Source organism: Apaloderma vittatum, unplaced genomic scaffold, assembly GCF_000703405.1.
Source record: "Apaloderma vittatum isolate BGI_N311 unplaced genomic scaffold, ASM70340v1 scaffold26314, whole genome shotgun sequence".
In the NCBI taxonomy this organism is placed as follows: domain Eukaryota; kingdom Metazoa; phylum Chordata; class Aves; order Trogoniformes; family Trogonidae; genus Apaloderma; species Apaloderma vittatum.
This window is the reverse complement of record NW_009711471.1, coordinates 4,238-16,893: the sequence shown is the minus strand read 5'-3', so window position 1 is coordinate 16,893 and position 12,656 is coordinate 4,238. Positions and strand designations below refer to the sequence as shown.

General features: G+C 49.4%; 1 protein-coding gene across 3 annotated transcripts in view; it reads left to right on the top strand.

Annotated features, from left to right (window-relative positions):
- The first annotated feature begins 214 nt into the window (after positions 1 to 214).
- Positions 215 to 12,656, top strand: part of PFKFB3 (6-phosphofructo-2-kinase/fructose-2,6-biphosphatase 3) — a 13,524-nt gene continuing 1,082 nt past the window's right edge. Inside the window, exons 1-14 of one of the 3 annotated variants that reach the window (XM_009867657.1) lie at positions 215 to 335; positions 647 to 743; positions 1,484 to 1,550; positions 1,700 to 1,774; positions 2,077 to 2,133; positions 3,969 to 4,093; positions 4,866 to 5,073; positions 5,911 to 6,057; positions 6,429 to 6,533; positions 7,073 to 7,202; positions 7,411 to 7,473; positions 7,632 to 7,696; positions 9,243 to 9,413; positions 10,549 to 10,575. In XM_009867657.1, coding sequence (XP_009865959.1) covers positions 251 to 335; positions 647 to 743; positions 1,484 to 1,550; positions 1,700 to 1,774; positions 2,077 to 2,133; positions 3,969 to 4,093; positions 4,866 to 5,073; positions 5,911 to 6,057; positions 6,429 to 6,533; positions 7,073 to 7,202; positions 7,411 to 7,473; positions 7,632 to 7,696; positions 9,243 to 9,413; positions 10,549 to 10,575 — 1,422 coding nt within the window. In that variant the 5' untranslated portion in view covers positions 215 to 250. Of the gene's footprint in view, positions 336 to 646; positions 744 to 1,483; positions 1,551 to 1,699; positions 1,775 to 2,076; positions 2,134 to 3,968; positions 4,094 to 4,865; positions 5,074 to 5,910; positions 6,058 to 6,428; positions 6,534 to 7,072; positions 7,203 to 7,410; positions 7,474 to 7,631; positions 7,770 to 9,242; positions 9,414 to 10,548; positions 10,576 to 12,656 lie in introns of those variants that run through there. The other 2 variants (XM_009867655.1, XM_009867656.1) reach the window with 2 other exon arrangements.

The window sequence follows — 12,656 nt, the reverse complement described above, 5'->3', positions numbered from 1 at the left end:
CTCATTCGGCAAATCCCCTTGCAAAAATGAGCCAGTGGATTCTCCTGCTCCTATGCTCATGAGAGAAGTTACTGCAGAGGTGATGGTGCACGAGAAGCAGAGGCTTTGGGTTTCCTCTAGCTGCCTGGGGGAAAGCTGGGCTCAAGTGCCGTGTAGGGCTGATACAAAATGAGCTGGAAGATTAATGGCTGCTTGTGTTCTTCTCGTAGCCTGTGGGCCGCAGCTTGCCAATTCCCCGACTGTGATAGTGATGGTTGGCCTCCCTGCCCGTGGGAAGACCTACATCTCCAAGAAGCTGACTCGCTACCTCAACTGGATTGGTGTCCCGACAAAAGGTGAGGCTTTCACTGGCTGCCAGGGTAAAACATGAGGTCTGGTCCTCAGGAATTGTTCTAGGAGCTCAGTGCCTTGGGTAGTGGGAGGTGGTGGGATCCCATCGGCCAAATATCCACGTCCTCCCGTTGCTTCTGCTGCAGCCCAAGTTCTCCTTCCCTTTGAAGACCAAGGGATGTCCCTCAGCCTCTTGCTCTAGGGATGTCACTTCTCAGCCTGTAGCTAGAAAGCATTATCCGTAGAAGCTGCACAACTGAGTTGAGCTGGGCTGATGCCTGTGTCTGGTTTTGATCGTCTTTGGCTTTATCCACAGTTTTCAACGTGGGGGAGTATCGCCGCGAGGCGGTGAAGCATTACAGCTCCTACGACTTCTTCCGCCCCGACAATGAGGAGGCCATGAAAGTCAGGAGGTAAATATGGGCACCATGTCCATGCTCGGGCCTGGATCCCAAGTGGGTATTGAAGCCCCTGGCTGGCAGCATGGTTACCCAGCTTGTTTGGGGCGGGGAGGAAAGGAAAAGCTGGGCTCTAGCTTGAGTTTTCCCTGCCTGCCCAACGAAGGTCTGAGCTGAGTGCTGAGAGCTGAAAACTGAAGCTGTATGGGCTTGGTAGCTTCAGGGTCACCCACCTCCGTCAGTGGTATCCTAAATTTGCCTTCAGGCTCGATGATGTAGTGTGTGAGGTCTGCTGTCGGGTTTGATGAGGGGCAATGGCTTTAAGCTGCAGCAGGGTAGAAGAAGAAGGAAGATGTTCTTTAGTGTGAGGGTGGTGAGACACTGGAAAAGGTTGCCCAGGGAAGTTGGGGCTGCCTCCTCCCTGGAAGTGTTCAAGGCCAGGATGGAAGAGATTTTGAGCAAGCTGATCTACCGGGAGGTGTCCGTGCCCATGGCAGGGGGATTGGAACAAGGTGATCTTTATGGTCCCTTCCAAACCGTCCTATGATTTTTCATCTACCGTTGCCTCTGCTTGGTACATGTGGCTCTTGTATTTTTGGCAGACTGAGGGTGTCTTTCCTAAATCTCCCTGGGAGGGGAGGGAGGTGGTGAGGAGGAGCCACAAAGCCTGCCTACCTTTGTGGAGGTCTGTGCCTTGGCTGCCAGAAGCATCTCTTGAGGACATCAGGACCACGTATGTCTCTCTTCTTTTGCAGGCAATGTGCCCTGGCTGCCTTGAGGGATGTCAAGCTGTACCTGACAGAAGAGGCTGGCCAGATTGCGGTAAGCTTGGAGATGTGCTTCATGGGGTTTGGCAGCAGCTGTTGTCCTGAAGGCGCTGTGCCCTGTTCACTCTGTAGTTTCTTCTCTGAGAAAGGGCTCAGTATTAAACTGGGCACTCTCGCTGCTAATGGAAACCTTTGCTTTTAAAGGTTTTTGATGCCACCAATACTACGAGGGAAAGGAGAGGGATGATCCTAAACTTTGCCAAAGAGAATGGGTTCAAGGTTGGTACCATTGAGTTGTTGCCTGTATTGCACCATCCATGTTGGAGTGCTGTCGGTGTGTCTTCTTTCACTAATGTATTGTTCTCACGGTGCTCCTGTGTAAGGGAGATTTTACTGCTGGGTTTGGTTAAAACCAAGAAACTCTTCCTTTGTTCCCATTACTGAGACCTGGAGGAGGAAAGGATGGGAGTGGGGCAGAGGAAGAACTCTCTTGTGGAGCAGGGAGGAAATTAGGTTGAGGGAGTCGCTGCCTGAATGTTGCAGACCTGGCTTTCAGATGAGCTTTTTTTTTTGCTTCACAGGTGTTCTTCATTGAATCTGTCTGCAATGACCCCACAGTAGTTGCTACCAATGTTATGGTAAGCATGGAAGTGTCTTGCTTTTGTTTTCCCTTGTGTAGGGGTTTCCCACCTGCACCCAGCCAGTTTCTTACTTGAACATCTTGCCAGAGGATTAGGAGGCTTTTATTTTTTTATAATCTATTTGTCCTGTGATGAGAAAGGTCCTGGGAGACAAAAGCTCCTAGAACCACCTGGAAGTAATGGAAATAAAAGTTGTGGTAGCGTTTCCCTGGTTCCCTTCCACTCTCTCTGCCTTTCTGGTGATGTCTAGCCTCATACCAAGGAGGCAGATGTATTCAGGATGCTTTGGTGACCCCTGTCCTCCAAAGTCCTAATTCTTGGGAGTGATGGGTGTGATTGGGGGTTTAAATCTCACTGGAGAGCAGTCAGGCATGGTGTTTTCAGCCACATACAGCTTCCCAAAATCTACTGGGATCTGCTTTGAGAGGAATAGCAGCTCAGCTTAGAGGTTTGTTGCCACTAGCTGAAGTCTTGGCTGGGAGAACAACATAAAACATTGCTTCCTGGCTCCTTTGGGAAATTCTGAATATTGTATTTCTGACCAGCAGAAGAACTTCTGCCTGTTAGGCTTGGCTAGGACAGGCAGATGTTAACTGATCTGCCTAGGCATGATAAACCCGAGTGGGTGTCTGTTCCTTCACTGGGCTCTGCTTCAGCCTTATCTCCAGTTGTACATCTAAACTTAGCGAACAATTTTATGTCTGAGAATGTGTCACAGGGTACCCAAAGTCTGCAAGAAGGGTTTTATTCTGCCCCTGGGGCGGGCTCCCAAAGGGTGCTGGGGTAAGGTCTAGAGTGTGACTTTTGCTTCTGTTGTCCCAAGGCCAGTGACCACATTTCTGCAAGGTCGCACACAGCCATAACGCTAACAAAATAGTCAGTTTGCTCTACTTTTGATTTTCCCCCCACATCGTGAAGCTGGGGTTTTTTGGAGGTTTTAATCTCTTACTTTTGGAAACTCATGCTTGAAGGGGGAGAGCACGAGCTACTAGCTGAGCATAGGTTTGTTTGTTGTTTTGTTTTGCACCTCGAGGTGTTGCAGATCAATGGTGCTCTTAGTGCTGGGATCAGCGTGGAAAATAGCCCGTGAGCATGGGATGCTGTGGCACACGTCGCTTGGTTGTGTTATCCCATTGGTTTTGGGATTGCTTCTCAAGTTACTCATGTGTAACATTGTTTCTGAAACCCAAATCTTCAGGAAAAATAGCCTGGTTGAGTAGTTCAGGGAGAACTTAGTCCATGAGTGCTCTGGATATCCACATTGCCCTTCCCTAGCATCTTTCAGCCCAGTAGCTTGAAGCAAATAATGCACAGAAAGGGGCTGAATGTTGTTATCCTGCTCCCTGAGGTGGTGGACAGCCAAGTTGACCTCTATCTCTTGGGAGCTTTATTCTCTCAAAAGGCCTAGGACAAGCATCTTGTCAGCTTGAACCACTTAAACCTGATGCTCTTCTTTAGCCATTAAGAAAGAGCAATTTTAGAATCGGAACGGTTTGGGTTGGAAGGCACCTTAAGGATCACCTAGTTCCAACCCCCCCTTGGCATGGGCAGGGATGTGCATAGTGTTGAGTGGTGAAGTTCTACCCCAGCGGGGCAGGAGAGCAGACTGGTATGCATCTGTTGTGGTCAAGAAATCTGGTTCGTATCAGATTTTCCCACCTTGTGCTTAGTTTTTGGGTCTATTTGCTGCCTTTCTGTATTCTCGTAAGTGATGGCTGTAAAGCGACTCAGCCGATAGCTGGGTCTTGGCGTGACTTTGAAATTTGAAATTAGCATGGTCTGGCTTAGAAAGCTTCTCAACCTCTCCTTGTGGCGTGTTTTCCCTGTTGCAGGAAGTAAAATTGTCCAGCCCTGATTACCGGGACTGTAATTCAACCGATGCCATGGAGGACTTCATGAAGAGGATCAACTGTTACCAAGCCAGCTACCAGCCACTCGACCCGGATGACTATGACCGGTAACAGATTTTGCTCATTGCTGAATTGGCTTTAATGTCTTTCTACTCCCAGGAGAGGAGTGTGGAGCTGTATTTCACTTTTGTCTTCTAATATGTGACTGTGCTAGAATAATGTATGGCCAAGCCTCATCGTGAGTTCAGCTTCTTCCTTAAAAATGCTGGTTTTCCCCAACCCTGTGCTGGGTAGCCCGGCACTGAAACCTCCCCAGGCTCATCTGGGCTCAGATATGATGGGTTTGGAGGTCTAAATACAGTTTTTTGGAAAAGCAGTTTGGTTTGAGTGTTTTTGAGATGCTTTTTTCAGTTAAAGGAAGGGTCTGCTTAAACAGGCTCGGACCACAAGGTTGAGCAAGCCCTGTGGTTTCCACCTAGCTGTGTGCCCTGAGAAGACCTTTGCTGTCCTGCAAGACCATGCAAGCACCTCCCAGCCTTTCCATTGCTCACAAACACGTCTGCGTGCCCTGCATGGATAATCCTGGTCCTGCTGAGCCCTTTCCTGGGGAGGAACATGCTCCCTGCTCGTCTTGCTTTAATCCTCTTACTGCTGTGAGGAAGAATGGAGATTACACTGGTGTTACTTAGCTCTGCATGAATCGCCAACGTTACCTGTTGGCTTCTTGTTGAAAATAGCCTGCAGCAAATCCTTTTAGCTGGGTGATTATGTTGACTGAGATACCTCACAAGGCAGTGGTTTGTGGCTTTTTTTTAAATTTTATTTCCTGCTTCTTTCTTTGCTGATGACCCCTCTTCATCCTTGCTGTGCCTTTCCTAGGGAGCTTTCTCTTATCAAAGTCATCGATGTTGGCCGGCGGTTCCTGGTCAACAGGGTTCAGGATCACATCCAGAGCAGGATTGTTTACTACCTGATGAACATCCATGTCCAGCCCCGCACCATTTATCTCTGTCGGCACGGCGAGAGCGAGTTCAACCTCAAAGGGAAGATTGGAGGTGACTCGGGCCTCTCCAACAGGGGCAAGAAGGTAAGGGAGAAGGGAATATTCCTCTGTGGCTTCTAGGAAAGGTTTGGCTGTAGTAGATACCATGCATTGAGTTAAGTGAGTACTTGATGACATCTGGGGTGCTCAGAGGGTCCATCTGTAGGGCTGGTTGATTTGGGCTTTGACATGGTCTCAAAGCAAGACTTTGCAGCCATTCATGTTGCATGTAGGCTTGCATGTCATTAGGGGTTAAAAGCGGTTGGAGTGCAGAAGTCGCTAGGAGAGAAGGGTATGAGTACCTTCAGCACGTTGGTTCAGACCTTGCATGGGCAGGGTGGATGCAGAAGGACTACTGCCACCCTTCGGTAGAGATAGCCAACTCTGAGGGCGCTTTCAGATTGCGCACTACTTGATTTTTCAAAGACATGGTCAAATATGGTGCCTCAGCGAGATTTAGTATCTATTTAGGTTTGCCAGATTATTCTGAAGTGCAAGTGGAGTCGTTTTGAGGTGTGACTGTTATCAAGGGCTACAGAATACATTGATTTTCCTCTATGACAAGTAAATAAAGCCGTGGTTAAGGGTGGCCAGGGATCTTCCATAGCTTTATGGGAGAACCTAGGTTGTGGCGCTGTTTCTTGGATGCTGCTCATGTTCCCTGATGACATATGGTTGCTGTTTTCTCTCTGTTGTCATGTCCCTCATAGCTATTGGGGGTCAGTGCATGTGTGGCTGCTCTTGACCTCAGAGCAGAAGGCTAATATATTTGCCTATGGAAGGCAAAAGAGGTCCTGGAGAAAGCAACATTTACTGGGAATTGGGGAAGAAGACCCATTGGGAAGCTGTGGATCAGGATTCAACCTCTTTCATGTCTCGCAGTTTGCACTGGCACTGAACAAGTTTGTTGAGGAGCAGAACCTGAAGGACCTCAAAGTTTGGACCAGCCAACTAAAGAGGACAATCCAAACGGCAGAAGCTCTCCAACTGCCCTACGAGCAGTGGAAGGCACTCAATGAAATCGATGCTGTGAGTATCCTTGGTTGTAGTAGGAACAGGTGGATCATGCTGTTTGCTGCTTGATGGAGAGGGTGATGGCACCAGCCTCTTCACCTTTGCCTGAATGTCACCCTTTGTGGGAAGTTTTTTCCTTCTTTTGGAAAGGGTACTTGTTCTGTTGCAGTACTTACAACTCAGCTTCTGATCTTAGCTCTGCCTTGTGCAGGTGCTTCAAGTGAGTGGCTTGAGTGAGTAGCTTAAAACCAATTTTATTTGGAAATGCACTGTAGCTGATCACTCGGAGGGTTACAGACAATTGCTTTGGAGAAAGTTTTGCATGTTGGGTGTGCTGATGCTTTTTAAGCATGTCTGGTAAACTCACGGATGTCCTGTTCTGGCAGGGTGTGTGTGAAGATATGACATATGAAGAAATCAGGGAGCAGCATCCAGAGGAATTTGCTTTACGTGATCAGGATAAATATTACTACCGCTATCCTTCTGGGGAGGTAGGTCTGCACGGAGACCTCGAGATGTGACTCTTGAAATGCAGTTTTCTTGTCTTCATGTTGTCCTCTACAGTCAGAGCAGGGGAGCAGCAAGACCTCCAAGAAACTGGAATCAAGAAAGATCAGAACTCCTATTAACCTTTTTCACTGAGATCTTGTGAAATCTTGATATGTGAAGATATTGTTTTGTATCACTTAACAAATATGGGACTTGGTAGTAGATTAGTAGGAAGGGGACTCTGGAGATTTCCTCCATTACATCCACTTAAAGGGTTTTACTGCCCCAATTCCCTTTTCATTTCCAAAGAAATAATCTCTGCTTCTTGGGTTCAGGTTGATATCTCCTGGCACAGGGAACATGATCTGCTTTTGAGGTGTGCCACGCTGAGGTGGGAACAGACAGCAGCTCTGGCTGGTACTTTAGGTTGTGAATTGGGCATTTTATCCCCAAATTACAAGTTGTGACCATAGACATTTTGGGAAAATAAATCTTTGGAGACATCCAAATGACAGCGTGTCTAATGTGACTTCTGTCTCAGTCCTACCAAGATCTGGTGCAGCGCCTGGAGCCCGTCATCATGGAGCTGGAGAGACAAGAGAACGTCCTTGTGATCTGTCACCAGGCCGTCATGCGCTGTCTCCTGGCGTACTTTCTGGACAAGAGTGCAGGTGAGCTCCCTGTCCCTGGGAAGAGGATTGATCCTGCTGGAGAAGGGATGACAGGCAGAGCTCTGAGGAGCTGAGGGATGTGTTCAGGTCCATGGAGGGTATAGAGCATGCATCTCTGGTGTGGGATGGCCTTAGCTGTTGTAGAAGATGTCTAAGCCCGCTTTTGGAGAGGCGATGGGATAACCCTCCTGCTTTGCCTTCTTCGCAGATGAAATGCCCTACCTGAAGTGTCCCCTTCACACAGTGTTGAAGCTGACCCCCGTGGCCTATGGTAAGTGGAGTCTTTCTACTAAATGTGCCAAGTGGCTTGACTTGTACGTCCTCCTGAATCCAAGCTGCCTCTAGGGGAAGAGCAGGGCTTTGGGGCAGCATCCCTGTGCCCACCGGGTTTGCTGATGGCCTCTCGTCTCCTTGTGCTTCCTTCTGCAGGCTGCCGGGTGGAGTCCATCTCGCTGAACATTGAAGCCGTCAACACCCACAGGGAACGGCCAGAGGTGAGTGTTACTTTTCCTCAGAGCCATCCCTTGATGTCCCTCTCCTTTCCCCTACGGTCAGCCAGCGGCGAGGGTGCCTGGGGTGGGCATGGGGAGGTTGCTCAGCTAGATGCTCGGAAGTGCTGCTGGAGCATCAGATGGGTTCTTGCTCTGCAAAGGTGTGGCCAGTCAAGGGTTTTCCATGGGAAAAGGACTGCTTCCCAGTGTGTTTGCCCACACTAAAGCTGGTCCAGGGAAAGCTCCTCCCTGGTCTTTGACTTTCACTTGCCTGATTGGCAAACGGAGCCGCAGAGGGAGAAGGTGACTTCTCCCAGGTCTCCCAACTTTCTGGCAGAACCCAGGCTCGACACTTTGCCCAGCATCTCCTGTCTTTGTGGGTTGTTTGTTTGGCATGCCCACAACTCCATGAGGCTACCGGAGTGCCATTCTATTTGGTGGGGGCAGAAGGTGGTGTTGGGCTGGGGATGCTGAGGGGAGGAGACCCCTCCTGTGGAAGAAAACTCCTGTAAGGTCAGGTCCATCTGCCGTGTGCTCCACTGGGAGCTCGTTGGCCAGAGCAGGAGGATGCCAACTCGCTGCTGGGACTGGGCGACCACTCAAAGGGGACCCCAGGGACCCCGGCTGTGCCCATGTCCCACTGCCAGGACCTTTCCGATTTGTGCTCTAGTGGTGGTGGAGCCCAATTGAATGTTGGATGGTCAGAACCATCACCTTTTGGCCCACAGCTCCTTTCTTTTGCTTCCCAAAGGTGACATCTGAGCCACCTCTCCCTCCCTGTGGTCATTAGGGTGGGGGGAAGCACATCCTTCCCTGCTCCCACCCTGCCATGGTGGCCATCGCTGGCCTCCTTCACCCCACTCGCTGCAGGTGGGACAGGGTGAGATTCGTGTGAAACGCTTGGGTCCCTCCGCTCGGCTGCGCAGGTGCTGCCCCTGCACCCCACCTCGCGTGAGCTGGGAGCTCGGCCGTGGTGCTGCCCCTCGCTGACTGCTCAGCCCCAGCTTCCCAAATCTTCCTCGTCAGCCCCCACTGGCTCCTCTTCCCTCTTCTTGCTTTCACACCCCTGCCTTGGGTCAGAGGGGCTGGCTTTGAGGGGAAGACTGATGAGCACCTCTCTTTGTCCTGTGAAGTCATGGGCTTTTGGCTCCTACTAGTTTGTTGTTTGGGTTTTGTTGGTTTTTAGCCATCTTATATTTACTTTTTTTGAGAGCAGAGGCTCAGGTGAGGAGAAAGTCTCTCGTTTCCAAGTGCAGGACCTTTGATTTTTTTATTGTTTTCCTTTGTTTCTTGGGAAACCATGCTGCATTCTTAAATGTTTTACATAAGGGTGGGGGTTTTTTTGGTGTCCTGAGCCTTCCAGTGCATCCTTTGCATGTTGACAGCAATTGTGGGGAAAAGCAGAGGCCGCTTTAAAATAAAACAACCAAAACAACCTGCTGCTTTTTTTTTATTTTTCCCTTTATAACTGTCGCCTTCTTCCCTTTTTTATTTTATTTTTTTATTTACCTTTTTTTTTTCTTTTTTCTTTGTCTCACTTTTAATTTAGGAAGCAAAGAAGGGACCTAACCCACTCATGAGACGTAATAGCGTTACCCCTCTAGCAAGCCCAGAGCCCACCAAAAAACCTCGCATCAACAGCTTTGAGGAGCATGTGGCTGTTTCTTCCGCCCTGCCAGGCTGTGTTCCTCAGGAAGTGCCCACGCAGCTGCCGGGACAAGTTAGTTGAACTCTTCTTTTTTTTCTTTTTTTCCTTTATTTCTTTTTTTTTTCTTTTTGTTTTTGTTTTTTTTGTTTTGTTGTTATTCCTGTTGTTTTATTGTTGTCCTGTCGCTCCTGAAGCTGGAGAACAGCTTGCGCTTGTCACAACCTGTGCTTGGAGTTGCATCTTTCTCTCATGGCTGCTTGTTCCTCCCTGCCTGGGGTTGGTTTCGGGAGCACCCAGCAAAGGGTTGCTGTCCTCTCTTGGGTTTTGAGAGCCTCATAAACCTCTCCAAAGCTCTAGGCTGCCTTCACCATCTGGCATCGTGTTGTGGACCCTCCTGAGGAGCCACATCTATAGGGCAGGCGGGACCAGGGGGCTCATGCCTTCCCCTTGGATGCATTTGGCTCCATGTTGTGATAAAGCAAATGTTTTTGGTCTTGCCTCAAGAAGGAGATGCCAAGACTCATCTTTGGCTGGAGAGGTCTCCTCCTTCTTGGAGCAATAGGCAAAATGGACCAAAAATGCATAGAAGCCTCTTGGCATGGTGAACCCGGTTGCCTTCTGCAGCCCTGGGTGGAACCCCATGGGTACCTGCTGTGATGCTCATGTGTCCTCTTTCACATGGCTGTGAAGGGGTGTAGAAAGAGACATTTTGCTTGCTGCACATTTCTCCAGGAACAAACTCCACCTCTCTCTGCTCATTAAAGATCTGAGATGGTACTGGAGAAGCAGCCTATATAAATATATATATATATATAAAGATTGTATATGAGCCCCTTCGCCATGCTGCCCTTCCCACCAGCTGCCTGTTGGATCTCGCAGTCTCACCCAGCTCCTCTTTGTGTTTTCTGTGTTGTCTGATGTCGTCTCCTCAGCCAGGTCCTGGGCAGGTTAGGAAGGATGCTGTGCCTCCTCCTACCTCCTTGGTGCCCGCTTTGCATGAGCCTTCCCATCCTAGCAAGTGCCGAGTTGGAGCATCTCGGTCTGTCAGGGCTTGGCTTGGGCTGGTTGATTCTTGGCAATAAAAACCTGGCTTTGGGTTTGGAAGCTCTTGCTGTTTGGGTGCCCCTCGCTGCCGTCAGGCGTCTCCTGCCTGGTCTCACGCGGTGTTACTGACACCTCTCTCTCCATTCTCTCTGTCTCTCTGCAGCCTTTACTAGGGAAGGCATGCCTGTAAGTACCTTCTTGCGTCTTATTTTCCCCCTTTCACCCTCCTTGCCATGTCTCTGGCCATCCCACCGGTTGTTTTGTTGTTGTTGTGAAACCCCGGCCGGGATGTGGACTTCCTGAAGTTAATATTTCTCTGTGTGGGGCGGGGGCATTTGTATATGTTTTAGGAAAGGTAAAGAGGAGGCTATGGATGCTGCTTTGTCTCACCCCTAAGTATCCTGGCTTGGTTAAATGTCCCAATTTTGGTGAGAAATGAAGCAAGCTATCACTTGCCCTCTGTTAATGATGTCTAAATTCCCTGCCTCCTCCTTGGATGGTCATGGGATGGGAGATGCTGTTGTTTTTTCCTGGAATTCTCTCCTCTGCGATAGCACGTTGTACTGTAGGTGATGGACCTGGGTGGTCTCTCCTTCCTGAGGGTTCCAAGCTGTGTCTGGGAGTGATGGCACCACAGTGAGATCTGAGAAGGTTCTGCCCTCGGTCGCCAACAGGGTTTTGTCACCTGCACTGGAGCAGGAGTGTGTTTTCTGGAGCTGGACTGATCATGGCATGTGTAATTCTGTAAACCTGGATTTTGGGAATGGTCTGCCTATAAATGCAAGGATATTGTCCTCCTCTACCTTTATTAAGAAAAGGTGTCTTGAGCATTTAATGCACGAATTATGAATAATTAAGGCTTTGATTGTTTGGCTCAGTGCTTTTAGATCCTTGTGTAATAGGGACAGGACAGCTTCTGGGTAAATTTGAAGACTTTGGACTTAAATTTGTGCTACTTCAGAACTGAGAGCAGCATTGAATTGTGCTTAAATGTCTTTATCAAAGACTTTGGGGCTGAGCTGAGGCTGGGGCAGTGCTGAGGGGGCTTTTTGCCCTCGACAGAGCAGTTTGCATTGGGCTGTGTGCATCCATGTCCTGGTTCATTTTGTGGGCTGTGAAGATGGAGGGATTTGCTGTAAAGACCCGGCCAGAACTCAGCCTTGCTTGCACGTCACAGCTGGTGAACCTCGCGTTTCTTCCCCTTCTAGAGTAAACGCTTTTGGGAAAAGTGAAGTTAGGAAGGTCAGACTTGGCCTTGCTGGCTGCTGAGTTGGGGAAGATCATCTCGCTCGTGCTCCCGGCCACACATAGAGGTTGAGTTGCTCGGCATGGCCTGCATGTCTGTTTTTTCCCTTGCTGCTCATGGGCACAAAAGCCCCTGGTGAAGCGCCTGGTCTTCTCAGGTTGCTTTGAAAGCATTTTGGTTCTTTGTCAGTCCCTCCATCCACCTTTTTCCCCCATCCATGTTTGTAATAAAAGGCACTGCATGCCTCAGTGCCGGCTGGGCCACTGAAAATCCTCTCGGAAGTTGAGTTTGGGAGATGGCTGCAGCAGGTATTCCTAGACCAGAAGCTCTGCTGAAGCAGGTTAAAAATCTCCAGCTGCTGGGAACCTGCCTCCACCTAGGAGTGTGGGACTGAAAACCTTCTTTTGAGGGAGCCTTGAAGACACCCCGAACTAAAGGCTTGGTGGCACTCACACTGCTGTTGCCTCTCTTGGAGGCAGTTGTGTTGTACGTGCGTGCGTCTGGTCCCTCACAATGTCCCATCACCACCGGTATGGGGTTGGGGGAGATGGAAGATACCTCCTTCCCAATTTGCACTGTGGGATTTGGTTGCTGGTGGGCACTTCATTGCATCAGCCCTCACTGTTGGGGTCTTGACCCACATCCAGGAGGACCAGGAGATAACTGGGGATGTCACTGTGTACCTCAGAGTCCTCCTGGCTGTGGGATCAAGCTGGTCTGGGGTTGTGGGACTACTTGGTGTGATGATTTCTTTTCCTTTCGCTTGGTTTGTGATCCAAAGTGCACTTTTTAACAACGACCTGATCCCCTCCCTTCTTCTCCCCTTCACTTTTCATGCTTAAAGACGGCCCGTTTGTCACTTTCTCAAAGTTTTCTCTTTACTAATATTTCCAAGGTAAAAATGGCTGTGGTGCATGTGGCTTTTCCTAACCCTCCTCCTGTCTCCCTTAGATAACAGAGAGAACAGCTCAGCCTGCTCTGCCTCGTAGCCTGATCGAGATTCCTGGTGGTTGTAAGAGGCAGTT